The sequence below is a fragment of the Solanum verrucosum genome, unplaced genomic scaffold (genome assembly GCF_900185275.1).
Source record: "Solanum verrucosum unplaced genomic scaffold, falcon-dt-bn FXZP01000147.1, whole genome shotgun sequence".
Lineage (NCBI taxonomy): Eukaryota > Viridiplantae > Streptophyta > Magnoliopsida > Solanales > Solanaceae > Solanum > Solanum verrucosum.
This window is the reverse complement of record NW_026020343.1, coordinates 4,032,684-4,053,937: the sequence shown is the minus strand read 5'-3', so window position 1 is coordinate 4,053,937 and position 21,254 is coordinate 4,032,684. Positions and strand designations below refer to the sequence as shown.

General features: G+C 35.0%; 2 protein-coding genes across 2 annotated transcripts in view; one reads left to right on the top strand and one right to left on the bottom strand.

Annotated features, from left to right (window-relative positions):
- LOC125837375 (probable protein phosphatase 2C 10) overlaps positions 1 to 21,254 on the top strand; it is a 1,808,044-nt gene that overhangs the window by 318,705 nt on the left and 1,468,085 nt on the right. The window lies entirely within an intron of this gene.
- Positions 17,483 to 20,707, bottom strand: LOC125837362 (beta-ureidopropionase). The gene is made up of 6 exons (XM_049516496.1): positions 20,436 to 20,707; positions 20,202 to 20,309; positions 19,154 to 19,342; positions 18,836 to 19,063; positions 18,546 to 18,770; positions 17,483 to 18,048 (listed from the first exon to the last, which is right to left on the bottom strand). Exons 1-6 carry the CDS (start codon positions 20,553 to 20,555, stop codon positions 17,686 to 17,688), a joined length of 1,233 nt encoding a protein of 410 aa, XP_049372453.1. The 5' UTR covers positions 20,556 to 20,707; the 3' UTR covers positions 17,483 to 17,685.

Sequence of the window (21,254 nt, the reverse complement as noted above, 5' to 3'; positions counted from 1 at the left end):
AATCTTGCAGATTCATGAACTATGGCCTAAGCAAAATAAAGGGTTTGAAGCACATCGAGGGGGATGATATGGAAGCTCATAAATTATGAGTCATATATGAGGAAACTTAACATGAGGGCTAGAGATCCTATAATCATGTTCAAAAAGAAGAACAATTATACAATGACTTGTTGTGAAATGCACTATAAATTTAATTTTATTCAATCTTTATGATGTGAGTGAATTTATCCTATAATGATTTGTGGAGGCTGAGTCTTTGAACTCTTAATGAATGTCTGTATTTTGTATGAGTGGGGTGTCAAATTATAGGAGAACCCTTGACAGATTTCACCTATGTGAGTGAGAAAGTAGGCTGCTTTGTATAAGAATGGGCTTGTTCTAAAAAATGCTCATGAAAATCGGGATAGCACAAGGATGTAATGTGCTGGCTATTAAAGCTTATGTCAACACCTTGATTATTCTGTGTAAGCAATGATACTTTATTTCACTTAAGTAGTCATAGTTCAAGCCTGAGACCACTACTGACTCTGGAGTAAATGTTACTGTTTTACTAAGTGAAGGTTCAATGCAGAGCATACCTTCATTATGCGTAATAGTCTTCCTTAAACTAAATTGGTGAACTCTCATATTTTAATATTAAAATGAGTGGGGAATGTTGGTGTATATGCATTTTATTATTAAAATAAAATATTAAGTGCATACATTAGTGGGTATAAATTGTGGTAGAAGATGACTATTGATTCTTATAACTTATATGACCATTAGTTCTTATAACTCTCATGATCATTATTTTCTTGTAACTCATATGACCATTAGTGTCTTGTAACTTATGTAACATCTATCACATTCATCTACCCACATCACTACCCCTTATTATACCCATTTATTATAAGAAAGACTTCTTAACCTATAAATATGTAAAAGAATTTGGAAAAAAAGAAAAGAAATTTTTGGACTGATGTCTAGTTTTACGGGTCCCATCTACGGACTGTAGAAGCTTCTACGAGCCGTAGATGTCAACCGTAGAAAGAAGGAAAATAAAATTTTCAAAAATAAATCCAGTACCTTTTGTACGGTTCACCAGGACAGTCCGTCATCCTATGTTCGAGTCGTAGATATGGCTTGTAGGTGAGTCTCAGACTTAGTAAAATTTTAAAGGTCAAAGTTGAGTTCTACGGTTAGCATCTACAGACCGTAAGAAGTCCTACGGACTATAGAAGGGTTCCTTCAAAGTTGGATAAATTTAATTGTTCCAGTACTTGGTCTACTGTTAACCAGTACATACCGTAGGAATCCTATGGTCCGTATGTCAAAACCGTAGGTCGAGTTTGACAATTATTTTTATGGGGCTTTTGAGTCTTTTTCTAATTATTATAATCCAATACTATGCTGTTTTGCCTTCTACCCTAAGCCCTATATAAAACTTTTAAGTCGCCAATTTACCCATTTTCAACTAATTCTCCCAAATTTCCTAAACTTGACCAAATTCACTCTCTAAACCCTCTCAAGACTAAGGAAGAAGAAGAGCTAGGGTTCATCCAAATCTCCATTCCTCCAATCTTTTTGAGCTTCTAGCATCAAGGTATGTGTGTATTCATCCATGGAGTCCTTTCCTCCATGGGGTCCCCAAGGATTTCAATTTCTCAATTCAATCTCCAATTGATAAAATTATGGTTTCAATTGAATAAATGTGGGTTTCATCCAATTATTAGTGATCATTGTTGATTAGTCTTCTAATGTATTATTTGATGTTAATCGAGGACATTTAGTTGAAATTGCATTTACCCATGCCTAAATTATGCTTTTCAACCATGATCCTATGATGAACCCATGAACTATGAATTATGAATTTTGAATATATGCATGTTTTTATGGAATGATTATAAATGATTTGGGGATGGTTTGAAAGGAAAGTATCAATGCTATTTATTGTGAACAAATTTCTCACTTACTATGGTGATCATGATTGTGAAAAGTATTTCTCACAAATGAATTCACATTGGTGAATTCTCATTTATGTTGAATTATGTTTAAGGAGTTATTCTATGTTCTGATCTCAAAAGTATGAATTGGTATTGATCATTGCCTTTCCTAGGTTAAAATGATAATTGACTTTTATCTATTATGTTGGGATTTAGACTTAGCACCGAGAGGGCTTCGAGGTGGAGGATAGAATAGGGTAGTCTCTAGTAGCAACCTCTAGTTCCAAACTACGTTCCCCGTAGAATGTTTTTAATGATCTAGCTAGTGGATCCACTTTAACAAATGAGGATATATACAAATTCTACCTTGGAAAGTAGATTCCTTTTTTTCGGTATGAGGGATATACCGAATTCCATGATATAGCTCTTATGGTCTTATTGTCGGTTGAAGCTAATATCCCACAAAATGATTATATTTTCTTCAAAGCTTTTCTTATGTCCTTTATGTTAATGTATTTGACTATGTTTCATGATTTTCATGTCATTTCTTCTCAAAAAGCTCATAAATGTTTCATTATGATCATGCCCACACATTTTAAGTCATTTATGTCATCATGCCTATGTTTATGCATATTGCCTCATACTTAGTACATTCCATGTACTAATGTATACTTGTGCCTACATGGTTTCACTAATGTAGGGTTCGATGATGCTCCTACCTCTTATACCCATGGCTAATTGGTATCATTGACTTCATGGCATGGTAAGTCCTCATGTTCCGAGGACCAAGATGCCTTTATTGCTTTATGTCATTTTCGTATCAGACTTTGTATGTGATGTATGAATTAAGTCCCAATCACTTTCCTTATGATGCATTAGATGACTATTGAGACTTATATTAGACTTCCATTTTTGTCAAACTCTTTTGATGTATAAAATGTTATCTTTTAAAGTCTTTGTTTTAATTATCTTGTATGATGTATGTTAAGCGTCTTGTGTAGTGCCTCTTGGAGTCGTATACGCTATGTCACGTCTAGGGTGTACTTTGGGTCGTGACAAACTTGGTATCAAAGCCAAGTTGAGAAAGGTCATAGGATGTCTCATAAGCCACGTCGAGTAGAGTTTTGTTCATGAGTGTGAAGCGCACCACATTTATGAATAGGAAGTTACCACAAACGACAAACCGCACGAAAGGAGAGAAGAAATAGAACCACCTCCTAGAATGCTTCATAGATTCCTGAAGATTAGATGCGGACGTCAACACACCAATCCGCAAAAGTCTATTCCACATTTGCTCTTGTACTGGGAGACCGGCAACCTGGGCTCTGATACCAATTGTCACGACCCAACCCATCGGGCCATGCGGGCACCTACTTTAACACCTAAGTAGAAGGACCCTCAGTACCCAAAACGGTTAAAATATGCGAAAGATTAAGAAAACTGGAATAAAAGAAATTTCAAGAGATTTGTATAGGATAAAGAATTTTGACAACCGAGGTTAATATTTACAAAATAAATAACACCCCCAAGGATCTAATTTAAACAGGTACAAGAGCTTCTAAGATTACAATGTATAAAAAGCAGTAACTACGACACAGCTCCCACCACAAGGAAGGAAGAGTAGAAGTTGTTGGAGATTGTCTTCGTCTTCACCTATGAAACATCACTGACCCTGCAACCAGACTATGCCAGAGGCATAGCAAGAGTAGTATCAGTAAAAACTACCCGTACTGGTAGGCATCATCGGTCAACTCGATGTCCACCGCATAATATAAAGAAATCAACCAGCAGGAAACATGCAATATGAAAGTACACCTCTCAACCTTTATCCTCCTGCCTTTATTATTATTGTATACCTTAAGCGTACTAGAACACTTGACTCTAACCCCCCCCCCCCACCCCCAATCTAGCATATTGCATCGCTCCGCCTTTGATCATAGCTTAACAGTTCTAACTCACAGAGGACCCGAATACAACCACTACCAACTCGGCCAACCACTCACGATATACCCTCGTTTCTTCTGCGCCACTCTTATACCCTTGACTACACAGTATACCCTGTCCAGGCTCGCTAACTGTTTCAAATATGAATCCCCTTCCCAAGGTAGGATCTAACTACTATTTAGATCATGAACACTACCCTACTTCTCATTATTTAAGAACAAACACACCTCTTTTAACCATATCCCATAATAACACCTGGACCTTCGGTCTCTTTTTATCAGACCACATACTGGTGGGCCCGCTCATTCGCAAACTAATCCAACGACTAGATATATGTCATTTAAATACAACACATTTAATAACACATATATATAAGAAGCATAATTCAATTATCTTTTTAGGGGCATACAATTCCCCAATATCCATAGCAGGTAGATATGAAAGTAGTAATCACAAATGGTTCACTCATTGAACCCGATCCCATATACATGTGTCAGAACATGACACCCGGTCCAATATATGTGTCGAAACATGACATTTGATCCAATATATGTGTTGGAACGTGACACCCGATCCAGTCAGAACAACTTCAGTCACAATCACACCCTTAATGAATAAATTAAATTCGGTTCACATTTCCCTATTCACATACATGCATGCATATAATTAAGCAATTAACCAACATATATCACAAAAAATAGGAAATCGAACCATCACCTAACCCTAATTCACAAGACAAGGCTTTGCACCACGGTACACATCATCCTTAGCAACTAGGGTAAAGGTACATTCATCCTTTTTTCCGTGCCCGAAGGCCTAAACATGGATTCTACCATCAATTAACATTATATTACGCAGTGAGCACAAATTTATGACTATTCAATTGAGTAAGCCTAGCCTACCTGGTCGCTAAACAGCTGCAGAGGGTTCGTAGCACCAATCCTGGCTTTCGAACAACGAGACGGTGGATTTCGATAGGGAATCAGCGAGTTGTCATCAACCTTGCGCTAGAAATCTATATGTCCTTCTTTCCTAAGCCTAGAGCAGCCTTTTGAGGGTTTGTGGGGTGATACTTGCCTCTTTCTGGCACTTAGGGTAAAAGGAGAAAATAAGATTTCGCGTCATTAAGTTTTGTCCCCAACCATCCCGCTTTGGCACTTCCCATCCAGCTAGGTAGCCGCCGCCATAGCGGCATCGTCCCCGCTATGGCGGGATGGTGGGCCTGAGTTACCCACGATATTTTACCCTTCTTAATTATTGGCGGTTCGAGGCTTTACAATAAATTATACCGCTTTCATACCTTATATATCAGTTCGAAGTGTACATTTGTGTCACTATATTATGCACCATTTTAATTAATTTGTAAATTTAAAAATTCAAAATATGTGATTATATTTGGTGTTATACATTGTTGTAGGTAAATACATGTATAATCATTTATCGAAATGTAGTGTGTCGAAATATAACACTGGATCCCATATATATGTGTCAGAACGTGACACCCAGTCCAATATATGTGTCGAAACGTGACATTCTAATCCAATATGTGTGTCAGAACGTACCACACCTGATCCAGTCAGGACCACCACAGTGACAATCACACCCATAATGAATCCATTAAATTCAGTTCACATTTTCCTATTCACACACATGCATGCATACAATGAAGAAATTAACTGGCATATATCACAAAAATAGGAAATCGAACCATCACCTAACCCTAGTTCACAAGACAAGGCTTCACCCCCCACGGTACATATCATCCTTAACAACTAGGGTAAAGGTACAATCATCATTTTTTCTATGCCCGAAGGCCTAAACATGGATTCTACCATCAATTAACATTATATTACGCAGTGAGCACAAATTTATCACTATTCAATTAAGTAAGCCTAGCCTACCTGGGTGCCAAACAACTGCAGATGGTTTGTAGCACCAATCCTGGCTTCCATACAACGAGACGGTGGATTTCGGCCGGGAATCAGTGAGTTGTCATCAACCTTGCGCTAGAAATCTATCTCTTCTTCTTTCCCAAGCCTAGAGTAGCCTTTGAGGGTTTCTGGGGTGATCCTCGCCTCTTTTTGGCACTTAGGGTAAAAAGAGAAAATAAGACTTCGTGTTATTAAGTTTTGTCCCCGACCATCCCCCTCTGGCGCTTCCCATCCAGTCGGGGATCCGCCGCCATAGCGGCATCATCCCTGCTATGGCGGGATGGTGGGCCTGAGTTACCTACGATATTTTACCCTCTTTTCGGTCGTTACAATAAATTATACCACTTTCATACCTTATATATCAGCTCGTAGTGTACATTTGTGTCACTATATTATGCACCATTTTAATTAATCTGTAAATTTAAAAATTAAAAATATATGATTATATTTGGTGTTATACATTGTTGTAGGCAAATACGTGTATGATCATTTATCGAAATATAGTATGTTGGAATGTGAAACCCGATCCTATATACATGTGTCAGAACATGACACCCGGTCCAATATATATGTCGGAACGTGACATTCCGATCCAATATATGTGTCGGAACATACCACACCTGATCCATTCAGGACCACCACAGTCACAATCACACCCATAATGAATCCATTAAATTCAGTTCACATTTCCCTATTCACATACATGCATGCATACAATTAAGAAATTAACTGGCATATATCACAAAAACAGTAAATCGAACCATCACCTAACCCTAGTTCACAAGAAAAGGCTTTGCCCCACGGTACACATCATCCTTAGCAACTAGGGTAAAGGTACAATCATCGTTTTTTCTGTGCCCGAAGGCCTAAACATGGATTCTACCGTCAATTAACATTATATTATGTAGTGACCACGAATTTACGACTATTGAATTGAGTAAACCTAGCCTACCTGGGCGCCAAACAGCTGCAGAGGATTTGTACCACCAATCCTGGACTCCATATAAAGAGACGGTGGATTTCGGCCGGGAATCAACGAGTTATCGTCAACCTTGCACTAGATATCTATCTCACTTTTTTTCCCAAGCCTAGGTTAGCCTTTTGAGGGTTTTTGGGGTGATCCTCGCCTCTTTTTGGCACTTGGGGGAAAAGGAGAAAATAAGACTTCGCGTTATTAAGTTTTGTCCCCTACCATCCCGCTCTAGCGCTTCCCGTCCTGTTGGGGCGTTGCCGCCATTGCAACATCTTCCCTGCTCTGTCGGGATGGTGTGCCTGAGTTACCCTCGACGTTTTGGCCCTTCTTAATTAACGACGATTCGGGTCGATACAATAAATTATACCACTTTCATACCTTATATATTAGTTTGAATTGTACATTTGTGTCACTATATTATGCACCATTTTAATTAATCTGTAAATTTAAAAATTAAAAATATGTGATTATATTTAGTGTTTTATATTGTTGTAGGTAATACGTGTATGATCATTTATCGAATGTAGTGTGTCAGATTGTGACACCCAATCCCATATACATGTGTCAGAACGTGACACCCGGTCCAATATATGTGTCGGAACGTGACATTTCGATCCAATATATGTGTCGAAAAGTACCACACATGATCCAGTCAAGACCACCACAGTCACAATCACACCCATAATGAATCCATTAAATTCAGTTCACATTTCCCTATTCACATACATGCATGCATACAATGAAGAAATTAGCTGGCATATATCACAAAAATAGGTAATTGAACCATCACCTAACCCTAGTTCATAGGACAAGGCTTTACCCCCACGGTACACATCATCCTTAGCAACTAGGGTAAAGGTACAATCATCCCTTTTTCTGTTACCGAAGGCCTAAACTTGGATTCTACCGTCAATCAACATTATATTATGTAGTGACCACGAATTTACGACTATTGAATTGAGTAAACCTAGCCTACTTGGGCGCCAAACAGCTGCAGAGGGTTTGTAGCACCAATCCTGGCTTCAATATAACAAGACGGTGGATTTTGGCCGGGAATCAGCGAGTTATTGTTAACCTTGTGCTAGAAATCTATCTCTCTTTCTTTCCCAAGCCTAGAGTAGCCTTTTGAGGGTTTCTGGGGCGATCCTCGCCACTTTTTGGCACTTAGGGGAAAAAGAAAATAAGACTTCGCGTCATTACGTTTTGTCCCCGACCATCCCGCTCTAGCGCTTCCCATCCAGTTGGGGCGCCACTGCCATTGCGGCATCGTCCCCGCTCTGTCGGGATGGTGTGCTTGAGTTACCCACGACGTTTTGCCCTTCTTAATTAACGACAGTTCGGGTCGTTACAATAAATTATACCACTTTCATACCTTATAGATTAGTTTGAAGTGTACATTTGTGTCACTATATTATGCACCATTTTAATTAATCTGTAAATTTAAAAATTAAAAATATGTGATTATATTTGGATTTATATATTGTTGTAGGTAAATACGTGTATGATTATTTATGGAAATGTAGTGTGTCAGAATGTGACACTCGATCCCATATACAGGTGTCAGAACGTGACACCCGGTCCAATATATGTGTCGAAACGTGACATTTTTATCCAATATATGTGTCGAAACGTACCACACCTGATCCAGTCAGGACCACCACAGTCACAATCACACCTATAATGAATCCATTAAATTCAGTTCACATTTCCCCATTCACATACATGCATGCATACAATGAAGAAATTAACTGGCATATATCACAAAAATAGGAAATCGAACCATCACCTAACCCTAGTTCACAAGACAAGACTTTGCCCCACGGTACACATCATCCTTAGCAACTAGGGTAAAGGTACAATCATCGTTTTTTCTGTGCCCGAAGGCCTAAACATGGATTCTACCGTCAATTAAAATTATATTATGCAGTGACCACGAATTTACGACTATTGAATTGAGTAAACCTAGCCTACCTGGGCGCCAAACAGCTGCAGAGGATTTGTACCACCAATCCTGGACTCCATATAAAGAGACGGTGGATTTCGGCCGGGAATCAACGAGTTATCGTCAACCTTGCACTAGATATCTATCTCACTTTTTTTCCCAAGCCTAGGTTAGCCTTTTGAGGGTTTTTGGGGTGATCCTCGCCTCTTTTTGGCACTTGGGGGAAAAGGAGAAAATAAGACTTCGCGTTATTAAGTTTTGTCCCCTACCATCCCGCTCTAGCGCTTCCCGTCCTGTTGGGGCGTTGCCGCCATTGCAACATCTTCCCTGCTCTGTCGGGATGGTGTGCCTGAGTTACCCTCGACGTTTTGGCCCTTCTTAATTAACGACGATTCGGGTCGATACAATAAATTATACCACTTTCATACCTTATATATTAGTTTGAATTGTACATTTGTGTCACTATATTATGCACCATTTTAATTAATCTGTAAATTTAAAAATTAAAAATATGTGATTATATTTGGTGTTATATATTGTTGTAGGTAAATACGTGTATGATCATTTATCGAAATGTATTGCAAGAAGGTATCTGAATTTCAAAATTGAAGTAGTCATTTATTACACTAACACCAACTATGATGCCCAATTAAGATAGCTATAATAATACAATTGACTGTATTTTTATGGTGTAAAATTGTAATTTGTATATGTATTATGGTGTTATTATTTGATATGTTGGCGTTGCTTTGTAAAACTATACCAATGATATAATATCCTATAATTTTATATTTTTTATGAATGAATTTTTTCTATACCGGTGATTATTCATATATGTTAGTATAATTATTTATTAATCTGATGAATATTGATAGATAGTTGATGATATTATGATATAAGGCAGCATATAGTTGGAATATAAAACAAATATTAATTTTATAGTCATGATTTTTACTTCGTATGAAATTTAATTATTTGTTGGTATACGTTATTCATTGTGATTAAAAATAACAATACACCAAACTTAATCAGCAATATACATTATTTAATAGGGAAAATTGTATAAAAAAGCAAACAATTAATTCAAATTAAATGTTATAACCACAGTTTGATTTAATTGTAACCTGTAGCAAATTGTTACCGTTCGCCTCTCTCCCTGAAATTCTCGCTCATCACTCTCGTTTTCTCCCTGGCAATTTCTTCCTCTCCTCTCTCACTTTTATACAAACACAAATGTATAAAATGTGTTTGTGTTTGTATAAAGTGAGAGAAAACTGTATATATACATATCTTTCCATTCGTCTCTATCCCCAGAGAATCTCGCTCGCCACTCTCACTCGCCTCTCTCACTTTATACAAACACAAATGTATAATTTGTGTTTGTGTTTGTATAAAGAGAGAGAAAATTGTATATACAAATAATATATTTCTATACATTTATAATTATACAAATATAGATCTTCCTCTGCCCAATTTTCTTTTGTCTTTCTCTCTTTCTCACTTTATACAAACACATATTATACAATTGATTCTTTTGTATATGTATACCGAAACAGATTATACAATTGATCTTTTGTATATGTATACCGAAATATACATATTAATAGTCATAGTAAACATAAAGTTGTTATGGAACGCAATTATACAAACTATAGTTATAGCATACAAATATGATTTTTATGTTTACTAAACCTAAAATTTACTCTTTAATATATTAATTTGTTTTGAACGTATAAATAAAGTCTTTCTAATGTTTTACAAATCTGAAATTAAAGAATTTACAAGTTAAGAACTATAAATATCTGTACAAAACAAACAATGATCAGAAATTAATCTCCCTATTCTACTTCCTTCTTCAATCTTCATATTACTACTCTGCTTATTCCGAATATGAACTCCATACGTCTCACCACTAAGTTGTTATATTTTTGCATCTATCCATCTTGAATGAGTTCTTGTATTTAATATTATGAAGAATCCGGGAATTCGAACTCAATCAACCCGGATAAAATGATATTGATGGCAATACAGTGACATTGAATTGACATTTTTCTGTAGACATCATTGGCAATCTCTCCACTACTCTTGAAACCAAGTATGGACCATTTTGTCTCCACTTATTTCCATCAAAAGATAAAGTGAATTCCTACATAAACTTGTAGAACAATGGATGCTTTCTATCAAAGATCAACAAGTGAAAAGACTCCTCTTTCTTAAAAAAATCTTATTTAAGAAAATTGCTATGATTATGAGGTTACCGCTAGTTGTTGTTTGATCGTTTTATTCGTAATTATGATCATTGGTTATATTTTCAAAAAATCATAGTGGTGGGTGATTTTCTTTTCACTTGAAGAAGAGAAGAAAATGGGTAGGGAGAAAAAACCGAAAAAGTAAGGGTTTCTTTCGTTTTCTTTTCTCTTTTGATTCTATTTTATATTATTACTAGTAAAACTCTCCGCGCCTTATGCGGAAATTAATATCACGGAATTTATAAAATAATGCTTAAAATCTATCAGTCATTAAAACTAAAACAGTATATTATCTTACATACAAGATTACGTAGTAACGAACATTAATGATATAAAGGAAAATGATAATTACAACATCTTATCAGTTATCCTTCAATCAATCATCTTTAATTTGATTTTATAATTTATCGCATCCAGAAAGCGTTACTATTTAATATTTTTGGGGAATCAAATGAATATCAACCTGAGATATTAAGTTTTCTAATAAATAATCGTTGGTGAAGGGATAAATAAATTTTTAAAGGCTGAAAAAAATAAATAAATATTCTAATTCTAATGTGTAGAAAGTTCAGCCATACATTTTGCTTTACATATATCATTTTAAAGTTCCCCATTTAAATGTATCATAAGTAATTATTAAAATGGAAAATTAAAGGCAGAATGTATCATATTAGACAACAATTCAACTTATTATATATACTTGAAAGGGAAAAATATTACACAAAACTATTCAGTTTGTTTGGGTGATTTTTAAAAATCAACATACCAGAGTGATGGAGTTCAATTTGAAACTACACTTATTTTCCAATTGCGGTGTCGAGAAACACATCTATTACTTCAAGAAAAGTATTTACAACTTGTAGTAAAGTTGAGGATTTGTCCATACTTCATATTGAATATGAGTAATTAATTTATTGTGTAGTTATCTATGTCTTTGGGATTAAGAGAGACTTCACTCTAGTCATATTCCTCTATAGGTCATCTGACACATCCTTGAACCCGTGTCAGAAGTTTATTCATTCTTGTCTTCTTTTTCTGGTTCACTTCCTACATCTAGGTGTGATAAAAAATTTAAGGTCTTTATATCCTTACAATGGCATATCAAATATGAATTTTGTCTTCAAGAGATGGTAGTATAGATCTTTAAAGAATTCTTTTATTGTACCTTCAACAATTTCACAGAGAAAATTTGTGTGAATACTCAATAAACGTGTGTTATTTAATATGTACTAACAAATATTTATAATAATAACTTTGCAGAAATATAAACAACAAAGTTTAAAACATGTACTCAAAATAACAATTAATAGCATAAGCATAAATTAATGACTATAAAAAAACATACTAGGATCTGTAACAATAGAATGAAACAAAAAGGAAAAAATTGAGTCCACTGAATGCACAGTGTCTCCTTAAGGAAATTATTCCCCTCTAGTACCCGAGGTTTAAAGGAATAGATCCTCTCAGGATAAAATGATTCTATTCACCAGTGTATTGATACAAAAAAATGGTGTCAGTGAGCCACTCAACAGGAGCAAAGTACACGAATATTTAATTGTGCAGAAGAAGTAGTAGTAGTTCAGAATTTTCATTGTTTTAAAATGAGAGGAAATCCCTCTTTTTATAGACAACAAAGGGAATTGTGAACAAATGTTTATTGTGCCTTATCGGAAAGGTCACAACTAATTTGAAAAGTTGCAACCCTTCGAAAGGTCACAACCTTTCATAAAAGTCACAACTTTTTTATAAAAGCTGCAACTTTTTATCAAAGTCACAAATCTTCATAAAAGTCATAACTTTTCACAATTTTCCATAAAAGTCACAACTTTTCATAAAAGGAAAGGCTAGTTTTGAAAATACATATATTAAAAGGGAATGTTAATTTGTGGTGACGCCACGTAGGCGGGCCTATGGTTCTCTTTTATATATAATATATATAATATATAATTTCTTTATGAAAAACTACATGACTAAGAAAATATAGATACTAATCACACTATATATACAAAACTTAGCAGTACTTACAAAAAAAATTATCTAACATAATTATGCTAAGTGTTTCATAAAAAAATCTTTACTCTCTACCTCTCCTTGCGCGTCACTCTCCTCCGTCTCTCCTCTCTCCTCTCTCCATCTCCCTTCTCACTCTCACTTTCCGCTTTTCTCTCTCTCTTTATATTCACTGTGTGGGTTTTTTTTTTCTCACTCCCTCTTTTTTATATTAATACGAAATTACATAATTGTAACACTCCAAAATTTGGGAAGTTGAGAAAGGAAAGAAAACTGCAGAAACTTTGTTGAAACAGTGAACTACGAGTCCAATCGACGGACCGTAGGAAGTCCTACGGGTCGTAGAAATGCAATCATAGAAAGTTGAGTTGAGTTACGAAATTTCAAGTTTTTGATGTTGGACCTACGTCTTGACAGGACGAGCCATAGGAAAATTGACGGGTTGTAGGACAGATCCGTAGGGTAGATTGAGAGATTTAATTTAAGACCTTAGTTCTACAAAAGAAAATGACGGACCGTAGTTGATTTTACGAGTCGTAGGATGGTCTCGTAGAAAAGGTTCAAACTTAGTAATGTTCGCTGGCTAAACACTACTTTCATGAGGATCCTCATGGGCTAAACCCCCGAACATTCCACTCTCAAAAGAGTGGTTGAACACTACTCTCCATGTCACATAATTATTGTTACATTTCACTATTTCAGAGTTAATTTAATTAATTTTTTAGGCTTTTAAATTAAATAAAACTAATATTAAAATTTAAATATGAGTATTAAGAAAATATATGAAAAGTACTATTAGTTGTAATTCTTCCAATATTAATATAGTAAAATAATAAATCTTAAAAGATTGGTCAAAGTTCAAGTAATTTAAACTCTCAAAAACTGAAATGAGACAAGTATTATGGACAAATGGATTATGACTATCCAAGAACTGAAGGAATTCTTTTAGCGAATATAAGATATGTGTGGTTTTAACAAAACAAAATTAAAAAGAAGAAAGGAATAATGTGACATGTCATCCTTTAGGAGAGATATTATTATTATGTCATGCATGATTTTTAGGAAAATATATATAGTTGGATGATATTATAATTCTAAAAGAAATAAAAGTAACATCACTAGGTAATTTCTGAAACATGCTGCCTATTCAAAAAATTTACTCCCCAAATCTACTACAAATAAGCTCAAATTTCGAAAATAAGTCAGACTTTATTAAAAGCAAATATCAAACATCAATTTGTCAAAACAAAAATAAATCTAACAAATTCATTTAGTAAATTTTTAATTTTTTTCATGTATGTCTGTGTTCAATCATGTGTGTCTGAATGTAGAAGCAGCAGGAGTAAAAACAAACACGCACATGAAAGTTCCCTAATACTTATCCATGTGTTTCAATCTATTTTTCCTACTCTCCGTTTACGTCTATTTTTAAAAAAAAAATGTCTCCTTTGTTACGAAACTATATAAAATAATAAGAATAAAATAGGGAGAAGACAAAATACTTATTATTTCTCCTGAGGGATATTTCAGGATTCACAGATTTAATTTATAATGAAGAAAAATCTCTTATTTATAGGGGAAACTTGACTTGATCCTCAAGTAAGATTCTTAACTTTTTTCCAAAGGACTCCACATAATTACATTCACTATAATACAAATATGTTTATAACACTCCCATTTGAATATCTATTTGATAGATTATATTAAGGGTGTCAAAAAGATATGAAAACCGACCGAACCGAACCATACCGAACCGATTTATAGGATTTTTTAAATATAACCGTGGACTTTTATTAATCATATAACCGTCCCGAATAATTGGGATGGTTTTTTTAATTTATATAAAAATCCAAAAAAATTCCGAACCGAACCTAATAGTCTTGCATATATATATGTAATATATTCTCTACATAAAAAGTTAGGCCACTAGACTTTGGGTCTGTAGTTGATTAGATTAGTTTTAACTTTTTAAAGGATCCAATTACTAGACTCATACGTTCATAAATCATACCCAATCACCCATATTAATATAATAATATTGATATACCAAATAATTAGCTTATGGCTAAACACTAAAACGGTAAAACCTAACGCTCTATTTACTAGTTCTATTGAAAGTTTATCACTAATAAAGTAACCGAATCATACCGATATCGAAAAGAAACCGACATGATTGGGATGGTTTAAAAAATTCTAATTTTGGTCATGCATTGTAAAATAACCGAAAATTGGGATGATGTTATTTTTTAAAATTAACCGATCGAACCGTCCCATTGACACCCCTAGATTATATGCCTTGTTAAAATCTTACTAGATAAAACCCAATGGGAAAACAATTCTAGTGAAGGAAAAATAGTACACATATACAGTAAAACTTCTCTAAATTAATATAGGCGGGACCATGAAATATTATTGTTTTGTAGAGGTATTATTTAATCGATAAATTAATATTTATTAATTTAAAGAGTATTTCGACATCGAAAAATTGTTCAGGGATGAAATCTAAAAGAATTTGAAAGAACCCACTTGTGAAAATGTCATTCATGAACTTGAGGTCGTGATTAATGATCTCGGTTACCGCGATAAAATGGACGTTAATAACGTATTGGATGGATGAAAATGATACATGTTTAAAGGTCCAGAGCTTAGAACAAATTGTGGATATCATTGGAAAAACAATGTTGATGATAAAGTTGAAGATCATACAATATATTTGGAACCAGTTACGCGTAAGGAAACACTTGCATCTAGAACTCTTCACAATTTTATGGTCCAATTAGAAAAGACAACGCTGAAACTTTTGGATGCAATAAGAACAGTTAGAGATGAGCTTCAACTATATTTAAATTTTAACAAAAAAGGAACATAATATAATCATATTTCACTAAATTTTCTTAGATATATTTGTACTTTTAAGAATTATTAATTTATAATATAAATGGGACCATATATTTATATAGGGGTCTTATGAAAATATATTATCCTATTATCTTATCGAAATAAGTGGATTTTTTCATTGGTCCAAGTCGGGACTGGAGGAATTATTATCTTAGAGAGATTATTAATTAACCGAGTATTAATTTAGTAAAGTTTTACCGTATAATAATACACATTTTGGATGCCTCATTAAAAACTTTACAAGGAAATCCAATTGGACAAGACCTTGTGAGGGGAAAAGAGTACACCGCATATTAACTCCCCGTAATATGAACATCAATCCAAAGACTTGAATCTTCTCATTTCATGCTTGTGCACCATCTTCTCAAAAATTGTAGTTGATAGAGACTTGGTGAATAAATCAAATATTATTACTTGGACAAATCTTTGCACGTTGATATCACCATTCTTGGAAGCTCATGTGTAGAACTTTTTTTTATCGAAATATGTTTCCTTCTATCTCCTTTTATGAATTCTCCTTTCAGGACCAATGAATTCTGCAAATTCCTTACCTCAACTTCTTTAAGCAATTAATCTATTGTCTTTTGAAAACTCTTCAGGAGTTCAATTCAAGTTATTAACTTGTATAACAATACAATGGAATCTTGACTAATTTAATCCATATGAGGATTATAATGAGTTTTTCAAAAACTTGTATATGCTTTAGATTTTGAATCCTTCAAGAATTTTCATTTCAATTTTATCATGTGACAATGTTCAATATTAAATGTATGACATCTTCTAGTATCCAGATTGCAAGTCAAATAAGTTTTACACTTACCAAGATGTATCATTCCATTTTCACTTGATAATTATTTCTACGCCAACATGATTTAATAGACGTAGAATTCATATCCTCATAATCTTTTACAATATTGCGCTATATTGTATCAAAGATATCGTCGACGTATCACTTTGTATCGGTTCACAATACGACATAACTTATTGAGATCTCATGACTTCATTATTTTAAAATACCTACCCCTTTCATGAGGTTTCATGAAGTATTATGTCGTAGGCTCTTCAAGAGCATATTACCTCCACATTATGATAATTTTAATCATTTGCTCCCCCCCCCCCCCCCCCCCCCCTCCTTGTCAGATTATTTTATTGAGAACCGATTGGTCTATCAGACTTCATGCATATCGTAGACTTAGTCTTTCAGGAACTTTCAATAAGAGCATCTCCAACTCTTGATTGTTTATTATCCCCCGTTTTATTAGACAAACTAACATAACATATTTCTCAATCTATTTTGAATAATTCATCTTTGTGCATCATGGTATATTCATTAATTTTATACCGCCCAATCAAAATTATGAGATAAAAAATATTTGGCCTCTGACCATAAATCAATTGAGAGAAAAATTGATCTGATGTTGATATTAATCAGGCATGGTTACTTAGAGGGCTTGAAAGCACAAATTTTAACATGTTCAGGTGCTTTGATGGAATTGTAAAGCAAGAGGGGAAAAATATCAAAACAGAATAAGTAGAAGTTTTCAATTAGGTTCTTTGACCAATCCTTTTTTTAACATAACCATCCTTAACCAAGGCTATGTTAAAAGTACTGATTAACACAAGTAGTTATTCCAAATTGATGATGTTAACACCACTGTGAATTCAGTATTTGTACAAATTCCACAACTTCTTTTATTGTAAATATGTTCTTGAACGTACACTTCATGGTCATGAAACATGGAAACTTTGTGATACTTTACAGATTGCCCGAAAGCAATTTTACCTGTTTCTCTTCCTTAATGATCAAGGTAGAGCTTTAAGCACTCTTATGTAACAAGGGATCAGAAATGACTTGTGGCTCAAAATCCTGTTTCACATAACGACCAAGTAGATCAGCATAGACGTCATAACGAGCAGTCATTCGAAATCCCCACTTGTCCTTCAACTGCCGGCAAAGGTTGAGATCCATGTCAGATATCAACAATCCATCCTTGTGACGGGCCAGAGACGGTGTACATGAAGCATCTGGTGCAGAAAAATGACTCGAACCATAGAAATGCCCAAAATCTGCATGTTGTGGCTTTCCATCTCCTGAAGTGAAGGGATTAGGGAAAACTTCTGTTCCGACACGGTTAATTGAACCAACAAAATAACTATTTGCTATTGCTGCGTTGCGAGCCTGTTTCCAACACAATAACAAACAAAAAGTCAAGAAACTAGATGTTGTTTACCAATGCCCCTGTTTCCAACACAATAACAAACAAAAAGTCAAGAAACTAGATGTTGTTTACCGACGCCCCTGTCAAAAAGTGATATCATTCTTTATACCATTTCACAACCCAAGTTTAGGCATTGGTCAATATGAGTATTTCTTACAATTTCTTGTCAAACACAGATTTGATTCTCTGTAACTGACAGTGTTATCATTGGTTAATCATTCTTCCTTGGAGTTTTAACATCTCTCTGCTCAAACTACTGTGATCCCTAAGGCTAAACACTAACTGAGTACAGTTGTAGCCTTAGTTGCGCGGACTCTTCACTTTTGATGCCGCACCCGTGTCGGATTCACCAAAAATACACTACTTTTGGCGAATCCGACACACACCCGTTGACATTTTTGAAGAGTCCGAGCAACATAGGACTCACTTGTAGCATAACAAATAAAGGAAATAGTACCTCTATGGGCCACATTGGTTCACTAAGTTCACCAACAGTAGCTGACGGGTTGAAAACAATTTCTGCACCGTTTAACCCAAAAGCTAACCAGTTCAGAGGATGGTGCCTTCCATAACATATATTAACAGCAATCTTGCCATATGCTGTTTCAAACACGGGATGGCCAGTGTTCCCTTCCATATAATATGTACTCTCGTTGAAGTCCCCAACTCTAGGTATATGATTCTGCAAATTTCAAAGTATTAGTTCCTGGAGATTACCAAATATTGTATTTGGTTATCGGGATTTACCTTCCGATGTTTCCCTATTATGTTACCATGATTTCCAATTATTACTGCTGTGTTCCACAGGGTTTCTCCATGGTTCACGTCCCTCTCAAGAATTGGACTAATGATAACCATGCTATATTTTTGTGCAAGTTGCTGAAGAAACTTTGTTGATTCTCCATCAATCTCTTCAGCAAATTCACACCATTTTTTTTCGCGAGTACAAAATGCAAATGGCATCGTCCATGCCTCCTGCATAGGAGTAAAAGAGAATATCAAAATGAATAAACTTTGAAAAGGACAATAAATTCATCACACTTACAAAACCAAGTCATAACTCACTTGCAAGCATAGAATGTTGACTCCTGAAGAGCCTGCAGCATCAATCATGGGAATTAACTTTTGAAAGATGGCCTCCCTTTGGTTTAGGAAAGGTTCAGTTGTGGGTAGAGCAATAGAATTCTGAATGAGGCCAACCCTCACAATCCGAGGTCCTCTAAGTGACTCTTTGTCCGCAGAAAAACTAAAAGCCTGCATTTATGTGAAGAAAATTGATGCATTAAACTATGTAAGATAAAAATAATGGTGAGAACTGAGAAATTTTAGTCATGGACCAAAATGGTGGTTTTGTTCCCTCCTCCGAGGCAGTTGTCCTGTAATCTGCCCAATCAGCTTCATGCATACTACCATAGAAAAGATGATTTCTCATTTGAAATAACAACAAATCGGTTAAGGAAACACAAATCTTTTCATTTTTCCATATATATCCACCACTGATTGTCATATCTACTTGAGTTGTGGCAAAGCTAGAAATTTTGCTAAGCACATTCAAACCCTTGGTATATATTTCTAAAATTTTGTTTAAAACCTATAGACACAATATAATTTTTCAACGAATAGAGACCACCCAAGGGGTCAATGTAGCTACACCAATGCTTGAGCATAAATAAAACAATGTAAGATTCAAGCCACTATGAAATCCCAGAATCGACTGCACTTTTGTTATTTGAAACCAGAAATCATTCCATATATCCCTTATCCATCCTTTACTTTTCTTGTTCTCATGATCACCAGAAGAATCACTACCCATCCTTTCCATTATGCTAATTCTGAAAATTAGGTGTACATAATCCCCTTTTCCTAATCTTTTTTACCAAATAGATAATGTTTTTCAGGTTAATTTTTTTTACTACGTTATGCACATGTTCGAAAACAGTAATGGGAGGAATAACTTAACATACTACTTGAATCTACACACTTGAATGTTTTAAAGCAAAATCCGACTCACTACCATTTAATTGAGTCAAATTCAGCCTGCTTTTCTTCCTACTAAAACAGAATTTAATAAACCTAAAATACTAGCTATAGAAGTAGAGATGTAAGTGGCCACCTGAAGATCAAAGTCGTGATTAGCAGAGAGAGCTTTGACCGGCTGCGGAAGAGCAATAGACTCAAGTTTCTTTCCACAATTTAGGCCCAGAAGTATTCGATTGACTTCCTGCAGAGATTTGAGTTAGTCCTTGGCTAGACAAATCACAAAAGCTTCAATCTCAAACTAGTTTTCAATCCCCAAATTTCATTCGCAAAATTATTTTCATATAAAATTTGAGAAAGTGGATCTGACCTGGAAAAGTTGGGGGCTGAGAGAAGTTTGAAGGAGATGATAAAGAGAGTCAAATCCACAAATGGAACCCTTCTCTTGGGTTGTTCCATTTTCTGTCTCTTCGCCCTCTCTCTTCTCCATTTCGGCTCTTTCTTCTTGTGATAATGATGATGATGATGATTTACTCAATCAAAAACAAGTACATATAGTTTTTAACATTTATGCAGTGTTTGAATATTTTAATGAACACACATGCCCCCAACGCCAATCCCTTTTAGCTTTTTCGCATCTTCATGGAATAAGGGGAAAGTGAGATTAAGGGTGTGTTTGTTAACGATTTTTTTTCTTCAATTTTCTTATGTTTGATTGGTTTAAATGTTTTGGAAAATATTTTTCAAATCAACTTATATTCTTCGAATTTAAGAAAAATAACTTTCCCTAAAAAAGTAAGAAAATATATTCCAAAATCATTTTGAAACTCACACCTCAACTTTCCATTTTAACTTTAAGTCTCGGATATCGATTTTCGATACTAATCCTAGATCCGACTCATAATTCTCGATTCGAGAATCGAATCTCGACCTCGATTCAAGACCTAACTCTTGAGTTCTGGATTGGGGTGGAGTCTCATATCGGGTGAGGGGATTAAATTCCATTTTTAAGTCAAGACCTGAGTCGAATCAGATCTCAGGTCGGGTGTTGAGGCTGGGTTCAAGTCTCGTGTTGGAGTCTGGTCCAAGGTCGGGTATCAAGTTAAGGTCTCGGGTCTCGGGATGGGGTTGGGTCTCGAGATTGGGGTCGGATCTTGAGTCAAGGTCGGGTGTTGAGGTCAGGTCTTGA